This window comes from Sceloporus undulatus, chromosome 11, assembly GCF_019175285.1.
Source record: "Sceloporus undulatus isolate JIND9_A2432 ecotype Alabama chromosome 11, SceUnd_v1.1, whole genome shotgun sequence".
Classification (NCBI taxonomy): Eukaryota; Metazoa; Chordata; class Lepidosauria; order Squamata; family Phrynosomatidae; genus Sceloporus; species Sceloporus undulatus.
The window spans coordinates 10,286,974-10,312,874 of NC_056532.1; the positions used below are offsets into that span (position 1 = coordinate 10,286,974).

At 43.4% G+C, this 25,901-nt stretch overlaps 2 protein-coding genes across 16 annotated transcripts in view; both read left to right on the top strand.

Moving 5' to 3' along the window:
- Positions 1 to 25,901, top strand: part of LOC121917114 (RNA-binding protein Musashi homolog 2-like) — a 911,933-nt gene that overhangs the window by 321,888 nt on the left and 564,144 nt on the right. The window lies entirely within an intron of this gene.
- NF1 (neurofibromin 1) overlaps positions 1 to 25,901 on the top strand; it is a 353,409-nt gene that overhangs the window by 307,119 nt on the left and 20,389 nt on the right. For all 5 annotated transcript variants that reach the window (XM_042442781.1, XM_042442784.1, XM_042442782.1 and 2 more), the window contains 12 exons: positions 2,571 to 3,003; positions 4,492 to 4,832; positions 6,547 to 6,749; positions 9,803 to 9,996; positions 11,207 to 11,347; positions 12,368 to 12,647; positions 17,133 to 17,347; positions 18,530 to 18,591; positions 18,727 to 18,841; positions 21,709 to 21,810; positions 22,958 to 23,098; positions 24,588 to 24,714. In XM_042442781.1, coding sequence (XP_042298715.1) covers positions 2,571 to 3,003; positions 4,492 to 4,832; positions 6,547 to 6,749; positions 9,803 to 9,996; positions 11,207 to 11,347; positions 12,368 to 12,647; positions 17,133 to 17,347; positions 18,530 to 18,591; positions 18,727 to 18,841; positions 21,709 to 21,810; positions 22,958 to 23,098; positions 24,588 to 24,714 — 2,354 coding nt within the window. The remainder of the gene's footprint in view (positions 1 to 2,570; positions 3,004 to 4,491; positions 4,833 to 6,546; positions 6,750 to 9,802; positions 9,997 to 11,206; positions 11,348 to 12,367; positions 12,648 to 17,132; positions 17,348 to 18,529; positions 18,592 to 18,726; positions 18,842 to 21,708; positions 21,811 to 22,957; positions 23,099 to 24,587; positions 24,715 to 25,901) is intronic.

Genomic DNA, 25,901 nt, shown 5'->3' on the forward strand with positions numbered 1-25,901 from the left:
GTATAGGTTCTCCAGCACAACTCTGTGGTCAGCTTCTGGCAGAGTTGCGCTGAAGGACGTAGTGATTCCTAGAGAGAACATATTAATCAAAACTGCAAATAATCAGAACTGCAAAAGTTAGTGCTGCAAATGTGGAGGGCCAACTGTATATTGTAATACCACAAATACTTCAGAGACTGGTCTACACAATGAACTCTAACCATTTTTGTATCTAGGGCAGCCGAACAAATAAAGCAGGGGACTGTCCGTCACTCCAGCATGTAGGCTTCCCGACGGAAGTAGACTTGGTTAATGCGCTTTGCATCATGTACAGCTATCGTGTTAAGCCTCTTGAGACTATTCTTCCCGAAAAGCTTTTTTCCTTCCCTTCTGGAACAAACAGCAAAGCTTTTAATTAAGCTTTAAATGAGCTTGTTTGATATCCTGGAAGCATCTAAATGTCTCTGCCGCTCTCCCTTCATCTCTTGCTATTCATTGGGATGCTCTTGGACACATCCAATTAAGCGGCAGGACGCCACGTTTCGGCTCCCAGCGACTGCAACGTCTGAATTATAATCCCATCAAATGGCGGGGCTTGTAATGGAAATGCCAGCGGTGGCTTAATGAGGGCAGCGCCGCTCTAACAAATGACCTCCTTTCCGTCGTTTTAAGTGCGGGCGCCATTCGAAAGTTTGGGGCAAGGCAAATACATTGGGGTTTGAGGAGGAATCCTTGCTGAGAAAGGGTTTGCTGGCTTGCTTCTGCAGGGGAAAAAGTTGAAGTTGGGATCTTTTTTGGAAAGTGGCCCATCCAGTTTAAAGTAATGGATGCATGATGGTTTCTTCCGTCGTAATGCTCGATGGTTTGAGTGTTGGACTACGACTCTGGAGGTCAGGGTTCGATTCCCAGCTCAGCCACAAAACTCACTGGGTGACCATGGGCAAGTCACTCTCGCTCAGCTCCAGGGTGAAGGCAATGGCAAACCTCCTCTGAAGAAATCTTGCCAAGAAAACCCCAGGATAGGGTGGCCTTAGGGTTGCCGTAAATCAGAAATGAGTTGAAGGCGCACAGCACAATGCTCCTTGTTCTTGGAGGAGAATGTGGATTGTGTGTAGGATACACATGCAAATGTTTGAGCGCATCGGTTTTGCCTTCCATGTTTCATTTGTAGATGTTTGACCTCATTGTGCAAAGACCTCAAATACCAGATCTGTATTTGTCAAGCTCTGCTCTAGGACAAGGACCTCTCTGTCTCTGGTGGATCATATTTCCTGTGTCTTCTTCCTCAGTAGGATACAGCAGAAACATCATGTATACCAAGGGATCTTGTAGCATCTTTGAGACTAACTGAAAGAAAGATGTTGGTAGCGTGACCCTAGCAGACATCATGGTTTTCATCCTTCCTTCTTGTCTCCCATACAGTCACAGTCAGCCTTAAATGTCTGGAAAGACAGCTTTCCAAAATGCTCTTTCCGGACTGATCTAGTAAATCAACATATCTGGGGGACAACAGGTAGAAAAATAAATCTGCTCTATCATGACAGGCAAGGCCATTGCCGTATACTAATCACTACTGTTTTTACACCAGCCAGCAGCATTGTAGCAAAGGTCATTTCTCTGCAGATTTCTGATAGTGATGGTAGCCTTCGTGTTTTTATGCTGAACATGATGCTGATCCGACCCAGGCGTTTCTGACATCAAATTCCCTTCAGTATTTGTTCTGTAGCAGAACTAGGTAGAGTCCCAGGCCTCCCCAGGAGCTCTTTTGGTGCAAAACACTAATACACATTACAGTAATAAGGTGTTTTCCCCCCTAAGAAGTTATCTGGTCAGCAAGCGTTTAGACAGTCTTCAGTTCCAATTCGTCTGTCATTTCTTATTGCTGGAATTGTTGCAGTTAAGAGGTTTTATTGGTGGTAAAAGATACTATATAGAGGGCACACTGTAGATACTGTAGAGCTGCCTTGAATCCCATTTCGGGAGATATAAATCCCATAAATAAATACATCCGAGAAGCATCCCGCTCCTTTTGATGATGGGATCCAGCATCCCATCTCAGCTACTGGTAGAACTGGGACCCCCAGATTAAACCAGACTGTCTCCCGGTTGAAAAACAAATTCCCCATTGCTGGCTATATATTAGGGCCCCTGGACTGGGCTGCACCCCTTCTAGGGCAGTGTTTTCTAAACTTTGTTCCTCCAGATGTTTTGTATGTCAGCTCCCAGAATACCTGATTGTTTGCCAAACTGGATAGGGATTCTTGGAGTCGAAGTCCAAAACACCTGGAACACCAAAGTTTGGGAAACACTGCTCTTTTGCAAGGCTGAACGAAGAGGGTTATATAATGCAGAACCATCAAAAATAAAATCAAAGTATGCATGCCTGACCCATTTTCTTTTAAAGCATTGAGAACTATGCAGGCAGGTTAACAAAAGAGGAGGATTCATTTTCCCAGACCATAATATAAACTTATTCTTTCAGCCACTGGACAGCTGTTAAGCTTTGGCCATGATGCCAACAAGGACTCCGAAACCCATCTGTCTAGTGGCAGAGGCCCAACTCACCACAGTATCTTATTTTTCCCTTCCAGGTTCAAGACCGGCCAGATCAATGGGGATCTGCTGATATACCATGTCCTGCTGACGTTGAAGCCATACTACGCAAAGCCATACGAGATTGTGGTGGACCTCACTCACGCCGGCCCCAGCAATCGTTTCAAGACAGACTTCTTGTCCAAGTGGTTTGTCGTTTTCCCGGGGTTTGCGTATGAAAACGTCTCCGCCGTGTTCATCTACAACTGCAACTCGTGGGTGAGAGAGTACACCAAGTACCACGAGAGGCTCCTGACGGGCCTCAAAGGCAGCAAGCGGCTCATCTTCATCGACTCGCCCGGGAAACTGGCGGAGCACATCGAGCACGAGCAGCAGAAGCTTCCAGCGGCCACCTTGGCTTTGGAAGAAGACCTGAAGGTTTTCCACAACGCACTCAAGCTGGCCCATAAGGACACCAAAGTCTCCATTAAAGTACGTCCCTCTTAATAATCTTGTATATGCCCTACACAAAGTGGTCCATGTCTAGACCAGAAGCCAAATGTGGTCACAGACAACTCTGTTTCTCTCTCACACACTATGACTCTCTAAAAAGTTTCAGGCATAAAATATCCATTTCTGCTTTTGGAAGTCTCCATAAGTAACAGTATTGCATTAATGGTAAGATGTTTGACCATGCAGTTCAGGATTCATAGAATCATAGAATCGTAGAGTTGGAAGAGACCACTAGGGCCATCCAGTCCAACCCCATTCTGCCATGCAGGAAATCTAAATCAAAGCATCCCCGACAGATGGCCATCCAGTCTCTGTTTGAAGACCTCTAAAAGGGTTGTCCCTCTAATTTTTTAGAGGGTTGTCCCTCTAATTTTTCCTTTATTACCCCCAAATTATGCAAAAATTAAACCACAAGTGGGCTTTCAACTGCATAAAGTTTTAATTTTTGATCACACACCTCCATCTCAGTTTGCAAAGCTGTTGGGACCCATGTTGAGTCCTGGCAATGGAAAGTCCCTGGACCTTGCTTGACTTTGAGCCGTGCGGATTCTGCGTTTATTATTAGCAAGCGGACAGTTTAAAACTGAGCATAGATTGGAGCATTAAAATATATTTCCAAATACCCAGGGTTAAAAACAAGTAGCTGAATTGTGCATGCCTATACTTGTTGATACAAGTTAGTAGGCACAAATCAGCTCAAGATCCATGATCGCAAGGCCATTTAGATTAAATAAATAAATTCACCAAGCAATAGTCTGAGCTTGTTTCAAACATGGTACAGAAAACAAGCAAATATCACCTGGAGTGCAGTCAGCGAAACAACATTGTCTTAAGGTGTTTAGTGTCAACTTGGTATGGGAAAATTCGCAGGGATTTTCAATGTAAAGCTATTGTGAAAGGAGGCAGACAGAAGCATTAGATGTGCGTGCCAAGATTACAAACTGCTAGACTCGGTTTATTGCAAAATACAGTGATTTGCAACTATAGCTTGCAGGCTGTTTATTTGCCCATGCAATACTAGATATGACCACACAGAAACAAATGCTGGTTTTATTTTCAATTTTGTTTCTACACGTTCCGGCACGGAATCATCATCTTGATCAGGAGTTCCTGGTGAACCGCATAGACATGTACTATGTGTGTTTTTGTAGAATGTCTTCCAAAACGATCGACCTTTTCAGGGAAGTTGTTCAGGGAGGAAACAAATCCCTTCATCTAAAGACACCAATAATCTCCCACTGTGAATTCTTTGACACCCAAAGAATTCACAAGAAGGTTAAGAAGATTGTACTTCATAAATGTAGCTTCATCCATAGAAGTGGCTTTGCTTTGGAGAAAACACCTATGTAAAGGATAAATAAAGCTTCCTTTTGATAAATTTAATCCTTAATCCCTTTCAGAGAACTGCAATGTTTGGGTGCCTTGATTCTTCCCATCCATGCATATAAACTAAACGCTTTCCTACAGGTTGGTTCTACAGCTGTTCAAGTGACTTCCGCAGAGCGCACAAGAGTGCTGGGACAGACGGTGTTCCTGAACGACATTTACTACGCCTCTGAAATAGAAGAGATCTGCCTTGTCGACGAAAACCAGTTCACCTTAACCATCGCCAACCAAGGCACGCCTCTCACCTTCATGCACCAGGAGTGTGAAGCCATTGTTCAGTCCATCATCCACATACGGACGCGGTGGGAGCTGTCGCAGCCTGACTCCATACCGCAGCATACGAAAATCCGCCCAAAGGACGTGCCTGGAACCCTCCTAAATATCGCGCTGCTCAACCTGGGGAGCTCTGATCCAAGCCTACGGTATGAAACTTCAAATTTCAGCGTAGTCTTGCACATGCCTATTTATTTCTTTTAGAGTAATGTTTCTCAAACTTTGGTCCTCCAGATGTTTTGGACTTCTGCTCCAGAATTCCTGACTGCTGGTGAAGCTGGCTAAGACCTCTGGGATTTGAAGTCCAAAACATCTGGATGACCAAAGTTTGGAAATCACTGTTTTAGATTATAACTAACCATTTGTCCTGATTTGAAATACACTCGTCCCTCCACATTTGCTGGGGTTAGGGACACAGGACCCCCATGAATGTGAGAAAACCGCACATAACAAAAACACACTGAAAGAACACCTCTCTAGGAATCTCTAAGTCCTCCAGTGGAACATCTACCAGACATTGACCATAGAATTGCGCTGGAGGAGCTGCAAATGCCTAGTGAAGTGTCCTCTCTAGAAATGTCTAGGTCCTCCAGGGCAACTCTGTGGTCAACATCTGCTAGGTATTGACCATAGAATTGCACTGGAGGAGCTGCAGATGCCTAGTGGAGTGTCCTCTCAAGGAATCTCTGGGTCCTTCAGTGCCACTTTTGGTTAAAGTTGACCACAGAGTTGTGCTGGAGGACCTAGAGATTCTTAGCAAGGGCATATTAATAAAATCCATGTATAACCAAATCCGCAAGAGTCAAAGCCGCAAATGTGGAAGGACGAATGTATACTGGTTTCATTTTAACAAGTGTATGCTTGTACATTTTAGCAAGGATGGCAGATAGCCAAAGATTTTTCCTTATGTTCAGAAATCTTTGCCTTCCTTGACCAATGCTGAAATCCAGTTTCCCTCTGGTTCTCTCAGTTGCACCATAACATGGAAGCAAATGCTGTTTAGGACACCGAAGCATCTTTTCGTACGAGATGTTTAGGAAGCATATTTCCACTCCAAAACACCTAGTGCAGTGATGGCGAACCTATGGCATGCGTGCCAGAGGTGGCACTCAGAGCCCTCTCTGTGGGCAAATGTGCCGTCGTCCCAGCACCGAGTTTGCCTGAGTTTGCTACTAGAAAGCCAGAGGGACACAGCACTTTGCAATAAATGAGTGGGTTTTGGGTTGCAGTTTGGGCACTCGGCCTCTAAAAGGTTCACCATCACTGACCTAGTGGTTGTTAGGCCACCATAGATCATAGTATTCAACTTGGAGGATTTTTTTCATGGACTTTTCCATGATCTGGTTCTGGTTCTGATTAAACATTCAGTCCATTTTTAACAATTTTTAAAACATATATGGACTTTACAAAACTATGAGTGGTTAGCCCTTTCCTAGAAGAGGCATTGTTCATTCTATCTCTCTCCCTCTTTCTCATGGAAGCAATGCCTTTTTAAAAAATAATGCCAGAGGTAGCACATGTATATATCATCCAAAAAGCCACGTATGCTTTCCCCATTTAGAATAAATATTTTCATATATCCTGATTTAATGCCAACTTGACATGCATCCGTATACATTTGAATAGGGAAATAGGATTTAGAAGATTTCATATGGTGGATCCACTAAGATTTCTTTGGGAACATCCAGATACCTGTGGAGGGAGGTTAAACGTGGGAGCGATGTGAGTTTTATGACTCAGCTTAGGTTGAAAGATAAAATTAAAGCCAGCCACTTTGCCTTCATTGTTAAGAAATTGTTCTTTTTTATGCGCAGCCTTTGTGGACCCTGTTTTTAAAAATGCATTCCTTATTCTTTAATGCAGGTCCGCGGCCTACAATCTTCTATGTGCCTTAACCTGTACCTTTAACCTAAAGATTGAAGGCCAGTTACTGGAAACGTCGGGTCTGTGTATCCCTGCCAACAACACCCTTTTCATTGTCTCTATCAGTAAGACTCTAGCAGCCAATGAGCCTCATCTCACCTTAGAGTTTTTGGAAGAGTGCATTTCTGGATTTAGCAAATCGAGTAAGTAGAGATAGGGATTTTCTTTCTGCTTTTTCTCTGACAACAGATGTGTCGGGTCTGGTAACTCTGTAGGCAACATCAGCAACTGCTTTGTTGTTGCTGTTGTTGTTGTTTCTCCTCCTGCGGAGGATGCCTTCATTAGCAGCACAATCTTCATTGGTGCTTTTAGCAAACATAGCCGCCGTATCTGGTTGCTAGTCAGCAAGGCACAGTGGAGCGTTCTGGTGTCTGGCAGTGTCATGATGCAGATTGTGATTTGTGAGTGCCAAGCTGAGATTATTTCATTTGAAATAATTATTTCCATATCTCTCTGGCTTCTGGCTGTCTCAGACACACACAAACAAAAGAGATGTGTATGTGGAAGATTGAGCTAGCATTGAAGGAACAGACCTTGCCGTCTTGGCCATGGTTCAACTGTTATTAAAAATGACTTTTTCTTCATACTAGCAGCTTGCCTTCTCTTTTGAAAGTAAGGAAAATGCTGCACTTCTGTGACGCAAGATCCAGAATCCGAGGGAACCGATCTTTACTTGCCAGAATGAAATGCTTATTTGACACAATTTGTGTGTGAAGTCTAAAGGATACAGCGTTGACCGTCCGGTTTCCCTGCCAAAACAGAACTCCCTAGAACCATGGAAAACTATCCATGCTTATGCGCAAGTGACCACATATAAGTCCCAGCCTGTCCCTCCCCTCTTTGGATTGTTTTCAGGTTGGATTTTTGTGGGTTTTTCGGGCTATGTGGCCATGTTCTAGAAGAATTTATTCCTATATTTCACCTGCATCTGTGGCTGGCATCTTCAGAGAATGTTGGCATGGAAGTCACACACTATGTATACCCTACTCACTTCCATGCCAGCATTCTCTGAAGATGCCAGCCACAGATGCTGGCGAAACGTCAAGAATAAACTCTTCTAGAACATGGCCATGTGGCCTGGAAAACCCACAAAAAACTATGGATGCCGGTCGTGAAAACCTGTTTTCAGGGTCTCTGCTTCAGTGAAAAATAGAACCACACCACCTCTTTTTCTAATGAGGATTTGCCTTCTTTGATGGGCATATAGACTTGGGCCTGTTACAGACTGCCAAAATAAAGCTGCTTCGGGTCTCTTTGGAGGTATGCTGTTTAAATGATGCATGGGTCCTAAGAGTCCGGAGGTCGCGCCAAAGCCACACTAAATTCCTAAGCACTGGAGTGCAGCTTTGGTGCAGCTTCCAGATTCTTATGATGCATGCAACATTTAAACAACATACCTCCAAAGAGACCCGAAGCAGATTTATTTTGGCAGTCTGTAACAGGCCTTGGTTTCTTTTAAAAGCTCTTTGCAAAGCAGCCCTCAAAACAATAAAATATATTAGCAGCTGTGACAGTTACTATACATATAGAAGGGAATCATGTATAATGCACGTTCTTGTGTGAGTGCTGTCCGCACCTGGATGGTTATGTGGAATAAGCTTTCTTTTAAAATCTATTTGCAGAGAAATCCCTAACACTCAGTGATAGAATACATTAACAGCTATGGCAAGTGGTACACATGTGGAAAGGAAACCTAGCTCTCACATAAGGGCTGTGCACCTCTTCATACAGGAAAGAGATAGTTCTTTCTTTTTTTGATAGCAACACTTTCTCAAAGGGCACCGTTTCTTTTTATATTTAGGATTAAGATTACCAACCATTTACATAGGAAAAACAAAGTGGAGTCTTAGGAATGCCAGCATAGCAGGGTTAATATATTCAGTTGTTTACCATGTGGTTTGTTTTTTTGGTGTTCTTAGGCAGAGAACATTGAAATCTCAAGTCACCTCTGTACTGTTGCATTTAGAAAGACCTTTCTATGCTGTATAGCTAAAACCTGCCAAATGCAGTCCTGATTTTAAAAACAGTTTTGTTGGAGGTGAAACCTCAAAGAGTTAAGTCCCAGTCCCTTGGCTCCCTCTTCTTTAGGATTCCCCAGTTGCGGCTAAAATGTGGCATCCTCAAATCCAGAAGACATAATCCAGGGATAGCCACGTTGGCCATACAACCAAATAGAATAACATCCAAAATCCACAAAACAGGGATACGTTTATTGGGCCATCCAGAAATGCACAAAATGCACCATGAAAGCTTTTGGTGCTCCAGGCAAAGGTGCTAAAATCATACAGGAGAAGGGGGGAAAAGTGAATATGTTAAGAGTCATAGGCCTACATTTTGTAATGTTTATGCTTTAAAAAATGACGAAGCAATGTAAAAATCTGCTATTTAAAGAAAAACTAATTTAAAACAAGATCATTTGAAACGTAACTGAGAGTAAAAGTACCATGCACTGACCCCTGTTAAAAGACCTTTCTGCAAAAAATTGGTTGATCACCAAAAGTCTATATATTAAAATGTTGTTGAAAGTGAGCCGAGGGCCACAGGGTTGGTGCGGGGAGTATTTGGAGGGATCCAATCTGACTTGAATTGGTGCAAAAGAACTTATTCTTCTTTATAATAATAATAAAAATGTAAAAGAATTAGAACTAATTTTATGGGGTTCACACATTGAAGTCTAGTGGGAGAGGAGGTGACCAGGATTCATTTGTTCCTGGCTCCACAGCTGCGGAGCAGCCATAAAGACTTCTCTCTTCCTGACATTGTTGTATGGATGCTGTTCACAGACGACAGAGGCAGGAGTGCGCTCTGACATACCAAAGAGCTTTATCCGTGTGTTTGTTTGTGTGCCTTTGTGTTTGAAGGCATCCTTCTTTTTGATCTGGCTCCAAAGACCTGTTTTAAGTTCATTCAAAGAGTCTGTCGGCTTCCTTTTTTGTTCCGCACTGTCCCTTGCAGTGGAAAGCCCTTCTGTTTTAAAAGCAGTCCAAGAAAAAACAAATCCAAACCATCCTTGGCATCCAGAACTACATTCCATTCTCATTTGGATCCTGGACTTGGTTCTTTCTTGCCGGTCCCCTTCCTTTTGCTTTTTCACAGGTACCTAGGCTTTGTTTTAGCTTGATAACCACTTCTCCGACAACCTTACTTACTTCTCTTCCTGACTGCTCTTACGCCACCGTTTCTATTTTTATTTCAGGCATTGAACTGAAACACCTCTGTTTGGAATACATGACCCCTTGGTTATCAAACCTGGTCCGCTTCTGCAAACACAATGATGATGCCAAACGCCAACGAGTCACCGCGATTCTGGATAAGCTTATCACCATGACAATAAATGAGAAGCAGATGTACCCTTCCATCCAAGCCAAAATATGGGGGAGCTTGGGACAGGTACTGCCTTTTCAGTGCTTCAGATCTGTTAATGTTTGTGAAAGGAATAGTGTTTCTCCCATGACATTCTGCTGTCATGGGTAGAATATATGTGTACACCAAGTATTCTGTATTCGTCTTGAGTGCAAAGCACTTACCATCTTGGGAAATCTGTTCAGGTTTTGGTGGCGTTAGGATGTCCCACAGAAGGGAGTTCCAGATCCTGGGAGCAGCCACTGAAAAGGCTTTCTCTCAGATCCTTACCAAACATATCCTAGGAGCAGCCACTGAAAAGGCTTTCACCTAGATCCTCACCAAACAGATCCTGGGAGCATTCACTGTGAAGGCTTTCTCCCAGATCCTCACCAAACATATCCTAGGAGCAGCCACTGAGAAGGCTTTCTCCCAGATCCTCACCAAACAGATCCTAAGGACACCACTGAGAAGGCTTTCTCCCAGATCCTCACCAAACAGATCCTGGGAGCAGCCACTGAGAAAGCTTTCTCCCAGATCCTCACCAAACATACCTGTAAAGGTGGTGGGACCAAGAGAAAGCTTCCTAAAAGTGCAAAGATGGAGCAAAACTAATATTAAACGTCTAAAAGAGTAGAAAGAACTTCAGTAGTGCTGGAAAGACTATATGAGTAATGTAGATGCCAGGCAAACTACTTCGTGATCCAAACAAAGGCAAATTTGTGTTGTTCAGTTCTTGGCCCGATCCTTGGCACTGAACAACGGTGCATGGAAAACCACAGTTTGACATAATGTGTTGAATTACATTTCTGTATTGGAAATCCATTCACTCTGATAAAGGGTAGGTGAGCATGTTATTTAATAGCAAGGAGGCATTATTCTTCCTCATTGCCTGTGGGAGACCTAGCTTTTTCTCTGCGTAGAATTCTATCCGTGATTTTTTTGGTCAATATCACTTTTTACATGTTTGATTTTTGGACCACTCAAAGGAATTTTATCCTGAAAATCCATCGATTGTCATAATGTAATAAATACATGTTAAGCATTCCCATTGGGGGGTTCCAAAGCTGCCAGATCCCTTGTTCCTGTTGGTGGCTTATGGAGAGTCCCCTGTGAGATTCAACGGAAATCCTTGTGTATATGAATCATAGAATCATAGAGTTGGAAGAGACCACAAGGGCCATCCAGTCCAACCACCTGCCATGCAGGAACTCTCAATTCTTATCACTGATGAATGGTTTCTTATCTTTTCTAACAGATAACTGATCTGCTTGATGTGGTGCTGGACAGCTTTATCAAAACCAGTGCCACAGGGGGATTAGGATCCATCAAAGCAGAGGTTATGGCTGACACGGCTGTAGCTCTGGCTTCTGGGAATGTGAAACTAGTTTCCAGCAAAGTAAGTGGTTCGTTTTAAATTGAATTAAATGTTTTGACGGTGTCTTGTCTACATCTGAATACCGATAGTATGATGAAGTGAACTCATCTTCCCTTGACTTTTATCCTCCCTTGATTGATTGATGGATTGAGTGCACATTTTCTCCTAAAATGGGATCCAAGGCGGCTTATAATCTTCAGATGCCGGCTACAAATTTGAAAGTGAAACCTAAGGAAAGGCAGCTCTGTGATCTTTCCCCATCTTCCTACCCAGCTAGAACAGCAAGTACTCCTACAGAGCTATCACAACATCACTGGCAGCGTGTTTTTCAGTTTGCCATGGAAGGAAATAAGAACAAGATGATCCCTGTTGGGATCCTACCAGAGCTCAGCCTGTTCTTTCCAACAGCAGCCACCCATGTGCTTCTGGAAAGTTCATGAGCATGATTTAAAAACACTATTCCTGCTATCGAAGCTTTGCTTTGCTTAAAGATTAGCATCAAGAATGCGTACATATGTACGTAATTTCAGTATCAAGTCCGCCGCAGAGGCATGCTTGTCGCATTTCTAGGGTTCCCCAGGGTGAAAACTGTACATTTGCAGGGGTTGTGCCATATGATCGATGAAAGTTGGGGATGAAAAGTATGACAGGTTAAGCTGAAAGACTTTGTGGAAGAAATGCTTTTTGAGGAGGGATTCTAAATGAGTGAGAACATGGTCTTGGGAATGTGTTCACAGGCATGCGAAGAATGGGAAAGATGTAACGTATATACTTGACTATAAGTCAGCCTCATGTATAAGTCGAGGGCATGTTTTGGAGCCAAAATTACGGATTTTGATATGACCCATGGGTAAGTCGAGGGTAAAACCTAGGAGCATGCAACAAAGAAAGGCCCACTCACGCCATTGAATTTAGGGGCATTCACTCCAGTGATGCTGAGATGCCTCTGTTCTTCAAGAAAAATTGTTGCAGTTGCTGCTTTTGTCGTCCCATAAAAGGTAGCAGGCTTTTCACTAAAACTGCTTGGTTGATTCCTTTCAGGTCATTGGAAGGATGTGCAAAATTATCGACAAGACCTGTCTGTCTCCAACCCCTACATTAGAGCAGCACCTGATGTGGGATGACATTGCCATTCTTGCCCGTTACATGCTGATGCTCTCCTTTAACAATTCCCTCGATGTGGCGGCACATCTCCCCTACCTCTTCCATGTGGTCACTCTCTTGGTGGCCACTGGTCCTCTTTCCCTTCGAGCTTCTACCCATGGCCTGGTCATCAACATCATCCATTCTCTGTGCACTTGTTCGCAGCTTCACTTTAGTGGTAAGTCCTTTGTTAGATGGTTTTTAACTGACTTTGAAAGTTAATCACACTTTTCACTTGTGCCTTGTTTCCTAGCCGCTGACTCAGGACAGTTTAAATGGTTGGCAAGGTAAGGTGTAAATCTAGCTGAACGGTCAAGTCTGGACCTTTGGCTACTTTTATTTGGCTATAGATATCATCACGGCTACTGCAACGTACTTTTTCTCTGCCACTCACACAGGCTATGAATTTCCCGGTCTGCAAAACAATGGGTTGGATCCTGTTTAAGTTAGCTCCGTAAAGTTCCCATTGCAACCAGTGTGATTTGCTGGCTTGCTTGCTTTATTTGATTTATATCCCACTTTTCTCCCAAGTGGGACTCAAAGGTGACTTACAATATAAACTAAAACAGAACATCTGAAACAACACGGAGTACAAAAGTTTAAAAAGCGTTTACACATGCAATTTATGCACTGCTTTTAAGACATTAAAGTTGAAACATTTAGAATATATATGGCATACTAAAAAAAATGGCACATCTAATCGGATATTACAGTGGGACCTTGGCATCCACTGGAGTTTGGTTCCAGGATCCCCCGTGGATAATAAAAATCCGTGGATGCTCAAGTCCCATTGAATATGGCCTGTTACAGTCTGCCAAAATAAAGATGCTTTGGGTTTCTTTGGAGGCATGCTATTTAAATGACGCATGGGTCCTAAGAGTCCGGAGGTCGCGCCAAAGCCACACTCCATTCCTAAGCACTGGAGTGCAGCTTTGGTGCACCTTCCGGATTCTTAGGATGCATGCATCATTTAAACAGCATACCTCCAAAGAGACCCCAAGCAGCTTTATTTTGGCAGTCTGTAACAGGCTTATAACAGCAGAGCAAAATGGTGTCCCTCATATAAAATGGAAAAATCAAGGTTTGCTATTTGGAATGAGGACTTTCTTTGAATATTTTCAAGCCGTGAATGCTTGAATCCGTGGATAAAAAAAATCCGTGGATAAGGAGGGTCGACCATACTCTGCTCTGGTCAGTTAAGGTTGAAGTCCTGCTTAAACAAGAAAGTCTTTGCCTGCTGTGCTCTGATGCCAAAACAAAATACAGTCTGCAGAATTCCTTAATATTGAGCCATGCCAGTTGAAGTGGTGTCAAACCGTATCGTTTCTGAAGTGGATTTAGCCCCAATAATGCTGCACAGATCCTAATATATAGTACAGTGCTGCAAATCCCTTTGAGATAAGCAAAAAAAATTCATCCTGTTCATATATAGCTAATTATTCCTATGTTCCTTATTTGCTGACCAGGCTCTGACCTTTACGTCTTTCCTTGCAGCCAGCGATGCTCCCCATTTTCTTTTCTCCTTTTCGGTTTCTACGAAGCCACAGTACACAAGTCTGCTGTTTAATCCTGGGTTGAGTTATAGAGTGGGGTTTTAGTACAGGATTTAAAGACACAGACTCCAGAGAATCAATTCACGCCTGCCACTGTTTTTTATAGCATACTAAGGTGGAGTACAGTTTATTGCCTACCATAAATTAGGGACACAGATAACAGTGCCATCATGTTGGAGGGGTCTCCCCCCCCCCCAAATTGTCAGGTGGCTTTCTGTCTTTGTGGCTAAGGAACATACAGTGTTGTAGAGCTAAATGTTTAGAGGCTTTCCTAGGCCTATATTGGCCCAGAGGATGCAAAGGCATGTTGAAAAGAACCCCCTGCACTACTATTACTATTAACAACATTAAAACATTTTCTGGAGATGCCAGCCACAGACGCCGGCGAAAGGTCAGGAATGTACTCTTGTAGAACATGGCCACATAAACCCACAAAAACCCAATATTAAAACAATTTAAAGCATACATCTAAAAAGGAGGGGAATGCAGTTAAAAAATAGTACAGTTAAAACAAGGCAAGTGCCCTTCTGCAAGCACTTTACTTTTCTAAAAGCTTTGCCTGCTGATGTAAGGGCAGCAAGGGCAGCCGTTCCAACCTCCCCGGGGGCAAAGAATACTTACTTTAAGTGTTTAAAATAAAGATATTTGAGAAATTCCTGCCCACCTTTGGGAGAAAAGCCTTCCCAGGAAAACACAGAAAGTGAGGGTTTTGTGGACTTATCTAGAGAACACTGTCTTCCATAAATGTCTTCTTTAACCAGAGGTTAAAGAAGACATTTCCATTTATGGGGCAAGGAAGTGCTCCTCTGCCATCCTCCAAACTTCTCCAAACCAAAGAAACATGGAAATACAGTGTTCCCTCCATATTCACCGGGGTTAGAGAAATGTAGAAGAACCACAAGTAAAAAAACCACTATTCTTTTTACCTAAGGAAACATCTCTCTAGGTCCTCCAGTGCAAGTCTGTGGTCAACATAGATCCTTTCTGGTCAACGTAGATTCTTCAGATTCTCTGAAGATGCCAGGCACAGCTGCTGGCGAAACCTCAGGAATAAACTCTTCTAGAACATGGCCACATAGTCCGAAAAACCCACAAAAATCTATGGATGCCGGCCATCAAAGCCTTTGACTTTACACTCTATGGTCAACATTTGCCAGATGTTGATCATAGAATCATGCTGGAGGACCTACAAATGCCTAGAGAAGTGTTCTCTCTAGGAACTTCTCCAGCGCAACTCTGTGGTCAACTTCCAGCAGAATTGTGGCGGAGGACTTAAAAGAGATTCCTAGAGAGAACGTATGAATCAAAACTGCACATAATCAAACCCACAAAAGTCAAAGCCGCAAATGCAGAGAGCCAACTGTAGTCTTAGAACAAATGTGCCGGTATTATAATGTGCGTAGGGTAAATCTGGGTTTACAGGACCAGCCTGTTTTGGTGTAGAATTGAGTTGGATGCTTTATCCTTTTCAGGTCCTGAGGTAGAGAGCAAGTGCATTCACCTTTTTAATAGCCAGCAGATTTCTTTTTGGCTACGTAGCCCTTCAAAACTGCTTAATTTTAACCAGTATGATATATCTGGGAGAGACACTTGAGGCATAAAGCTGATCCATAGCATGGCGTTTGTTCCGTCAGATGTTTTAATCTCTTTTCCTTTTTTAAAACTCCAACATATCTCACAGAGATCTGGGAAGGCTAAGACGGTTGTAAAATTGCGCATGTGGCATTAAACCTGTCTTTCTCTGACTGAAAGCCCAGTCTGCCACAGGGAGTTCAAATAATGCAAATAAATGACTGACTGCATCCGTTGGGTCTGGTTTGTTGCACATGCGCTCCCTTGGATGCGACTAGAAAAAGTAGCATGCTGTGAAGCTGTGCCTCTGCTTAGGAAATCATTGGTATGCACATTGACAGCAAGTGTCTATGCGGAGCAACATTTTTGTCTTGGCATGTCACAAACGGTAACAAATCTTCACTCGTCTTAAGCCGCAGAAATGAGGAAGCGACATGGAAGTTCCTTTTTTCTGTTCCCAAGGCACATTTTCAAAAGTAGTCACCACTGGTCCTTGGTGTACAAAAGTGCTCACCTTCCTATCCTTGCCAAAGCAACAGAAAATAATCATAATAAGGACACTTAAAGCAAATTAGAAATTTAAACCTTTGTCTCCTCGAGTGCAAATTCAGTGTCACTACATTACGGTTGTTTGGGATAGATAGACAATAACATCCCAAATCGGCAAAACAGCGATGCCTTTATGGGGGCCAAGCAAAATGTACAAAATACACATTGCAGGCTTTTGAAACTCCACTGGGTTCTTCATCAGGCAAAGGTGTGAAAATCATACAGAAAAAGGAAAAATATGATGATATTAGGATGTTAGATGGTATGACAGCATTAGAGTTTAGATGGATTTCAGCCTCAGAAGAAACCCTGGTGTGAGATGGGGTGGTTTTAGCTGCAGACAGGCCTGACCAGGTTATTTCTTAAATGATGTTAATCCCTGCCATTACTGATGCCTGGGGCATTGCGGCTCTGCTGTTTTGTGCCAGTTCACAGAATTGGCATAAATTCTGCTTACATCTGCATCATAGAGGCTAGAAAGAAGAGGCCAGTCTTTGTCCCCAAAGCAGCCTAAGAACCAGTCGGAAGGCATTTGTCTTTATTTGTGTTCCTTTTGCTCTATAAGAACAGCAGGAGCAGAGGAGACAGTGCTATCAGATGCTAAAAGAGAGCCAGGAAAGTCAGGGCTGAAATTCGGCTGAAGGAAGCCTTTAGACCTGGAGCGGATACAAGGAACCCCATCTCCAACCTTTGGGGAATTTTGCAGACTAAATATGCTGGGATTTGGGGAAGTGAGGAATGGAAATGCTGAAGAAATGTGTTGCATGCCTGGGAGACTTAGTGGACCTTGATTCAGGACCAGGTAAAAAGAAAGAGGAGAGGCATGCCAGAATGAATCCTTAGATGTAAGATCGGGGAAAGGACATTTCCATGAGCTAACCTCACTTTAGTCCAAGTCACAGAATGTTTTGTTCCCGGGTATGTGCACACTTGTGTTTCTATGTAAAATCTTGGCATGACGCTCAGTTTGTCTGCATTTCCTTTAACAGAGGAGACCAAACAGGTCTTGAGACTCAGCTTAACCGAGTTCTCCCTGCCCAAGTTCTACTTGTTGTTTGGGATAAGCAAAGTGAAGTCGGCCGCTGTCATCGCCTTCCGGTCCAGTTACCGAGACCGCTCCTTCTCTCCTGGCTCCTACGAGAGGGAAACGTTTGCACTGACATCCCTGGAAACGGTCACAGAGGCCTTGCTTGAGATTATGGAGGTACGATGGGCCGGGGTCCTATGGAGGCATGAACTCAGGTGAAGCCTAGAGGTGTGGAATTTGAATTGGTAGCTTACTCAGCCCCAAAAAAGGAGTTGCTTTGCTCAACCTCAACAGCAGATTTTAATCCATGGTGCTGAAAAATAAGAGCACATTGGTTTGTATTTGAGGACATTTTAGTTCTAGTGGGTGATGTTTACTATGACAGAGCATTAAAAATGAAAATATCATGACTTTGCTAGCAGTGAGTGGTAACTATTTGCCTCGATTATACACAGGCAGAATAAAGTGATAATGTGGATTGTGCCACTTCAGCAAAGGAACATCCTTATTCATGTTTCCCTGTTTTATCTGAAGATGCCAGCCACAGGTGCTGGCAAAAAACATCAGAAACTATGGCCTGTTACAGACTGCCAAAATAAAGCTGCTTCAGGTCTCTTTGGAGGTATGCTGTTTAAATGATGCATGGGTCCTAAGAGTCCGGAGGCCATGCCAAAGCCACACTCCATTCCTAAGCACTGGAGTGCAGCTTTGGTGCAGCTTCCGGATTCTTAGGATGCATGCATCATTTAAACAGCATACCTCCAAAGAGACCCGAAGCAGCCTTATTTTGGCAGTCTGTAACAGGCCAAACTCTTCTAGAACATGACCACATTGCCCGAAAAACCCACAAAAAACCTATGGATGCCGGCCGTGAAAGCCTTCGATTTCCCTGTTTCGTTTTTTACCTGTAAAATTCCAAAGCAATGCATTGGGAAGAGAGGCTCAAGCCCATCTTGTTCTCTGATCCCTGGGTTTATTACTTCTAGTGAGTTTTGTGTGTGGATGTGACATGGCGAAGCCTTCAAAACAAAGCTCTTGGCAGAGGCCGCTGTTTCAAGTCAGAGCTCAGCCATTCCAGTCTGTTATAGGTGAAGATCAGCCGTGCATGAGGCGCATGGAGGGGGATGGAGGACTGTACATTATTTTACAACTCAGCATCTCAGTTCAACATGCAACTATAGTCAGAGTACAATTTATTCATAGGTGGGTGGCTGTCATTATCGGTTAGTGGAACAAGAAAATGCTAAACACAGTTGTTCTCTAGGTATCTAGAATCAAGTAGGGAACACCTTAAATTGCTTAAATGCCCTTACATTGACATGAAGTGCCCAAACAACATTACTTTTGGTTTTTCCGTAGGCATGCATGAGAGATATTCCAACCTGCAAGTGGCTCGACCAGTGGACGGAACTAGCTCAAAAGTAGGTTATGTCAGATGGCATGTCTTTGTCATATCGCTGCTTCTCGATCCCATTTACTGTCATCACAACCAAATTTCTTTGATGGGTTCCTTCTCGTAAATACCTCTTTAATAAATGGCTCTCCCCCCCGTACAGGTTTGCATTCCAGTATAATCCGTCCCTCCAACCAAGAGCACTTGTCGTCTTTGGGTGTATCAGTAAGCGAGTGTCTCACGGACAGATAAAGCAAATCATCCGGATTCTTAGCAAGGTGTGTACCTATTTTGGCGCTCTTCAGTTTTTTTGGCAGCTTTTGCTTTCATATGGCTCTGAATGCAGTTGAGGAAGTTCTGCCCTGTTGGATTTTTATTAATGACGAAGGCAAGCGGCCGCACATTTTCCATTTCTCCTGTGATATATTTCTGAAGTCCTGTCTGCGTGCCAAGCGCTATGTATAGAAAGCTCTCAGTTTCAGGTCCTCTTCGCATGCCAGGGGACAATTGTAAGTTTCGGTTTGTTAGACTTTACAGCATGCTTGCAAACTTACAAAAAGGAAAGACCCCCAGAGCAGCTTACATATGACAAATAGGAAGCGGGGTTGGTCATTATCACAGGATTACATGCTTTAAAACAAAAGGGAAGAAAGTCAGGGAAAGCCTAGCTCAAGATCCGGTTAATTTAAGTAGCCATTACTATAATGACCAACTGAAATTGAGAACAAGAAAAAGAGGAGTAAACTGGTCTTCTAGCATTACTTATGGAATGGAAAATGTCCCTGCATCCCATCTCTCCCTCTACTGTGGCCTTCATGGCAGAGGCTTTTTTTTGGTGATATAGGCCTGTTACAGACTGCCAAAATAAAGCTGCTTCAGGTCTCTTTGGAGGTATGCTATTTAAATGATGCATGCATCCTAACAATCCAGAAGCTGCACCAAAGCTGCACTCCGGTGCTTAGGAATGGAGTGTGGCTTTGGCGCAACCTCCGGACTCTTAGGACCCATGCATCATTTAAATAGCATAGCTCCAAAGAGACCCGAAGCAGCTTTATTTTGGCAGTCTGTAACAGGCCATAATGATGGCCCTTTTAACTATGACTCTATGATGCAGTAGCTACCTACAAGTGACATTTGAGGGAGGCAGGCTGATAAACAGTCTTTCAGTAGAGTTATCTGTGGTGACTCTTACACCACAGTGAGACCTAGGGCTACTGCAGTAAACACCCAGAACGCAAATTGAGCAGACATACTGGTGAACCATAGCCAAATCTGGGACTTTCCCCAAAGTGTAAGGATGCTTCTCTTCTTGCACCTCATGTTATGTTTCCTGCAAGCAACTGGCTATGCCACCACCATGTGGCATGGCCGGGCAAACACTGCCATGCTTTTTTATCGGTGACCCTTTATAGCCCTCCATAGTCCAAAGCTTGGAATGGCCTGCATTTGAAGGAGATAAAGGTGGTGGTTGCAGTCACCAACAAGCCTTCTCCTCCAGATGTCTGATAGGAGGGGGTCCTGGAAATCGCCCTCCTAAGATAAATCCCAACATTATAACAAGTGTACAGATATGAAGCTGCCACATGTTGGAACCTGAAAGGAACACAGTATGTAGATGCTCAGTGAGCGTAGTGCAGGGTAAACGATGAGGAAACTTAGAGGGAACTGTATGTCATAGTTCACTAGGATGCTGGACAGCTAACACATTGCATAACAACTCACACTAATCACATGCAGACTTTGCATGGGAATAATTTCCATCAGCTGAGTAAAACAGACATGTTGTTGTTGTGCTACACGTTGGAGTCCTTAAAAGAATACACTGTGTAGGCCCTCAGTGAACCTGCTGCTATGTAAATGTTGAGCAAACTTAGACAGACATATATGTCATAGTTTACCAGGATGCTAGGCAGATGACACATTGCATAACAACTCACAGCGCAGTCATTGCACACTTCCATGCCAATAATATCGGTTGCACACATAGCACTTTTAGTGTTAATCATTTATGGCTAAGATAAATAATAGTTTATATCTTCTGATAGACTTAATTATGTATGTATTTGGTCTTCTGACCTTTCTTTTTTCAGTTTGGAGGCGCGTTTTGTTGCTTTTCAGTTCCCAGAGTATAATGCGAGCAACTTTTGCTACTAGCAGATTTAGAGAATGTGAGATATTCAGAACGGACTTGGCAGGCCAGCGGAGTGAAACAGACATGTGTTGTTGTTGTGGGACTTGGATTTTTATACAAATAGGTAGAATTGTGACACACACACGCCAGATGAAGGGGAAGAGGAGAAGAAAGAAGTTTCACTCGGCAGGAGAAGGGAGTTAAAAGGCTGAGTGTATGCGACACATCCATATTGATGTAAGAGTAATAATGTTTAGATACGTGATTAGAAGGTTAGAGTAAGTGAGAAGGCGTGAGGAAGAGGATGATTTGTAGAATGGTGAAAGGAAGGAAAAGGGGATAAGTGAGAGCAATATGAAGAAGACGGAAGAGTGAGACGGAAGGCAAGATGAGGGAGAAGTGGAACAGGAGAGGGATGAAGGGAGGTGTGAACAAGGGTATGGTTGGTATGAATATATGAGGAAGGTTTTAAAAAATGGTTAAGTGGGAAATAGGGTTAGAATCCCAGCAGGCAAAATCCCTGGTTAATCCTGTGTATTTAGTTTTGACAGTGTGGAAAGAGGTATTTTGTACCACAGTGCACAACACCATACACTCCAGCTGTGCAACCGCAGCTGGAGTGTTCCTAGGCCCAGCTTTGCCTTCTTGGCTACCAACTGCCTTCAGAGGTGCATGCAGACACATTCAGGCTGCCCTCACATTTTCTCTGGATGCGCAAGAGCAGCAAGAACAAGCCTGTGCCCCCAGCGAAGGGCAAAAGCATGCTGGCAGAGACTTGCACTCCACCAGCGTACTTATTAGATCTCAAGTGAAGGGTTTTGATGTCCAAATGAATACTGAGAGAGCTTGTTTTAACCAAAGTGTTCAAGACTGACTGAAGCAGAAGAGGGGCAGGCCTCTTACTGATATCAAAAGCCTGTGTAAAGGATCTTCTGAAGCATTCATAGCGGGGAAAGGGGCCGTGCTTTTTCCTCTCCCAAGCTGAATACTCTTTTTTCTCTTTATCAACTACAGGGTCTCGAGAGCTGCTTGAAAGGCCCCGACAACTACAATAGCCAAGTTCTAATAGAAGCCACAGTGATAGCACTAACCAAGCTGCAGCCGCTCCTCAATAAGGTAAATTGCCGTGGTTTCCAACTTATTCTGTAGTGCCATGTGTGTAAAGAGAAGATGACTTCAAGGTGTGCATGATGGAGTACAGCGGGCCCTTGCTATCTGCTGGGATTTGGTTCCTGGACACAGACACACACATACCGTGGATACCAAAATCCCTGGATGTTCAAATCCCATTATTTATAATGGCAGAGTAAAACGGTCAAATCCAGGTTTGTTTTTTGAAATGCATTGATTTTTAAAACATTTCCAAGCAAAATCCATGGACGCAGGGGGCCAACTGTATTTCATTTGAATCATCCAAATGAAGGGACACTGTAACTGCAATTCGTATTCGCTTCCTGTCTTCCTCTCTTTTCGACCAAAGGGGGAATTTAAGCTTCTACTCATTACGTATCTGGTACATGTAATTGAGTACGAATTGCTTTAGACACAAGGGTCAAATGGGATATGTTCGCCCCACCTTCTCCATTTCTCTACTTCATTTCCTGGTTAGTCATTTCAGCGCATCAAGTGTATGTTTTGTACACTCACCTTGGATTTATTCCAGCAACACCCTCATTTTTCCACACTGTTTCCTTTTCTTTGCCAGACTAGCTTCGTATTTCCCACACATCTTGGCAGTCGCTATACTCTTTTCTTCGTGGATTAAAATTGGAGGAACAACCCTCTCTCATAATCAAAAAGGCGCAGAACAAGTGTGGCAAAGTCATACATCTTCTGAATGTTGTTAAGCTCCAGCTCCCATTATGTTTGACTATCGGCGGGAGTTAGCGTTCAACGGTATCTGGGTGTCCACATATCCGCAGCATTGGTTTGCAATGTATGAGAATGTGTATGATGAGTGAGTTCCCAGTTTGGTAGGAAGGAAGGTTTTCTCTGAGCGCTCTGTGGCATCCTGCACTTAAACGTGTGCCACATTCTTCTCATCAGCATGCTTCAAGTTAGCCATGTTTTAGGACCTGGTTGGGGATGCTAAGACATTGCGGTAGATCTGCAGGTGTGCTATTAGTTCTCTTGCCTGTCTCTTTCCACCATAACTGAACAAACCTTTTTATCTCAACGTGCATCTGTTTTTTGTCTTTCATAGCTGAATGGTTTTTTGCACTTAACATTGATATTGCTTCTCTCGCCCCCAATTCTAACCCAGGACTCGCCAATGCACAAGGCCCTTTTCTGGGTGGCCATGGCCGTCTTGCAGCTGGACGAAGTCAATCTGTATTCGGCAGGCACTGCGCTCCTTGAACAAAATCTCCATACGCTGGACAACCTTCGGGTCTTCAACGACAAAGTAAGTAACCTGGAAAACATAGCATTCATTTATTTTGTTATCATTTATCAAAACAGAACAAGTGTGAAAAGGCTTTTGCCAGGCAGTCTCAGTCTCCTTTGTCGGGGGCGAAACTGATTTAAAGAACTGAGTGGCGTTCTCTTGTGCGAAAGGTTGAGTATTTAGTACCAAAGCTTTGTGAAATACAGTACAGGAAGTAAAATTCCTTCCACTTCTGTAAAGGTTATCATAAGAGGCTCTAAAAACAATGTTGTGAGCCTAGATGAGCCCCAGTGAAAGCGGGGCTGCCGATAAAGTAAAACATTGAAGGCCAGGGAAACTTGTCCTAGGAAGCACACCCTGTAAAGCCATTTCCTCAATATCCTTTTAGATTTCCAGGATCAGCTTTGTTTTGGTGTTATGACTGGATGAGAAAGAAAGGTTGAGTGACCTTCTTAGCTACTATAGGGCCTGTACAGACAGGCCAAAATAAAGCTGCTTCGGGTCACTTTGGAGGTATACTGTTTAAGTGATGCATGCGTCCTAAGAGTCATGAAGCCACACCAAAGTCACACTTCAGATCTTAGGACTGGAGCATGGCTTTCGCATGGCTTCCAGACTCTTAGGATGCATGCATCATTTAAACAGCATATCTCCAAAGTGACCCGAAGCAGCTTTATTTTGGCCTGTCTGTATGGGGCCATAGTATTGGGAGTAGCACCAAGCATCCCGTCAACCAGAAATCCTGAGTTTCTGAGAGTATCTGAGAAGCCCACTGCTGCTATCCACCTTCTCCTCCCCTCTCAAAAATTGCAGGAAGGAGACACTACATGTTGCCTGACCTCTGCTTTGCAATTTTTACTCCAAGACAGTCCCAGCAAATAGGTTGTGCGATGAAGCGGTTAGAACGGCAGACATGGATTATGGAAGTTCAGGTTCAAAATCTGATCCAGCCATGAAATACACTGGGTAACCTTGAGACGGTTCACAAGGTTGTTGTGAACATTTTAAAAAATGGGCTAATGTTACATAGGTTTTTCCACATTCCTTGGAAGAAATGTGACATATAAATGAAACGAGATGTGTTAAAATTATCTCCCCATAAAACCTGTGTATCCACGTGGCATCCTTATCTCTCAGTCAGAAAAGAGATGCTTCTTTTAGTATGGCACTGGCCACCTGCAGTCCATCAACCCTTTTTAAAATCTAAAGGTAATCTGCCCGATTAAATGGAACCATCTTTTCTGGATCACTGAACATGTTTCACTTGGGTAACAGCTGGCTATATTGTGAAGTCGAAGGCTTTCGTGGCCGGCATCCATATTTTTTTGTGGGTTTTTCGGGCCGTGTGGTCATGTTCTAGAAGAGTTTATTCCTGATGTTTTGCCAGCATCTGTTTCTGGCATCTTCAGAGTTAGCTATATTCATTACTGAAGTATATCATCTAGTGTAATACATATGAATCCTCCCCTAGCTGAATCCCAGTAACTCTACTTTGGCTTTTCTACAGAGCCCCGAAGAAGTGTTCATGGAGATCAGAAGGCCTCTGGAGTGGCACTGCAAGCAGATGGACCACTTTGTGGGACTCAATTTCAACTCTAACTTCAACTTTGCACTTGTGGGGCATCTGCTCAAAGGTAGGAAGGCAACCAAGAAGGCTCATGTTCTTGTTCTCAATTCCAGTTATTTGGATGGAGAGGGTTCTCTTATATGAGGAAGAAGAGGTGCCCCACAAATGATAGAAATGCTCAGCTCACTCTATGGCCTGTTACAGACAGCCAAAATAAAGCTGCTTCGAATCACAGTGGAGGTATGGTGTTTCAATGATGCATGCATCCTAAGAGTCCAGAAGTCGCACCAAAGCCACACTTCAGCCCTAAGGACTGGAGCATGGCTTTGGTGTGGCTTCTGGTCTCTTAGGACGCATGCATCATTCAAACACCATATCTCCACTGTGACTCGAAGCAGCTTTATTTTGGCTGTCTGGAACAGGCCTATGTTTCTCCATCAGGTTCGTGGCGGGGGGTCATGTTATGGGCCAGGCTTTCAGAAAATCGTTTCGAAAACTCATACCTAACATATTCCATCGAACTAGCATCTGATTAGTTACATTCACTCGAGACCCAAACTATCTATGTTTGTGTTTGAGCGTTCTCGCTAATGGTTGCAGGTTGGAAATTTTTCTGGCAGCGCCTTTCACTATCGAACAGCTCTTATTGTCAGGAGGTTCTTCCTAATGTTGAGGTGGAATCTCTTTTCCTGTAGTTTGAATCCATTGCTCCTTGTCTCTGGAGCATCAGAAAACAAGCTTGATCTTTTGATTTCTAATCTGAAATTTGTACATCTGTTCTTTTCTTCTGTAATAGTGAATGCATAAAGCAATGGAGAGATCGGCCAATTTCCAATCCCTGTTGTTTTTGCATGTCTATTCATAATCATGTCTGTTGTATCTCGTTCTTTCATCAGTCTGCGTGGGTTTTTCTGAAAGCATGAAAATTCACATTTCAGATGATTGTACTGTCCCCTAAAATTCATATTCTGTATGTGTTTTTGAGCCAAAGACTGCACCACAGATTTCAGGAAAGTGCCCAGTCAGAAGGATAACAGTATTCAGTCCATGTATTAATCTAGAAAGAACAAAATGTTGAAGATGCCTCAAACGTATTCCACATTCTTTACGCTTCGCTGCCATGAAGCATGGCATAGTGGTTTGAGTGTTGGACTGGACCTCTGGAGACTAAGGTTTGATTCCCAGTTTGACCATGAAACCCACTGGGTGATCTTGGGCTGGTTACATGCTCTCAGCCTCAGGGAAGGGAATGGC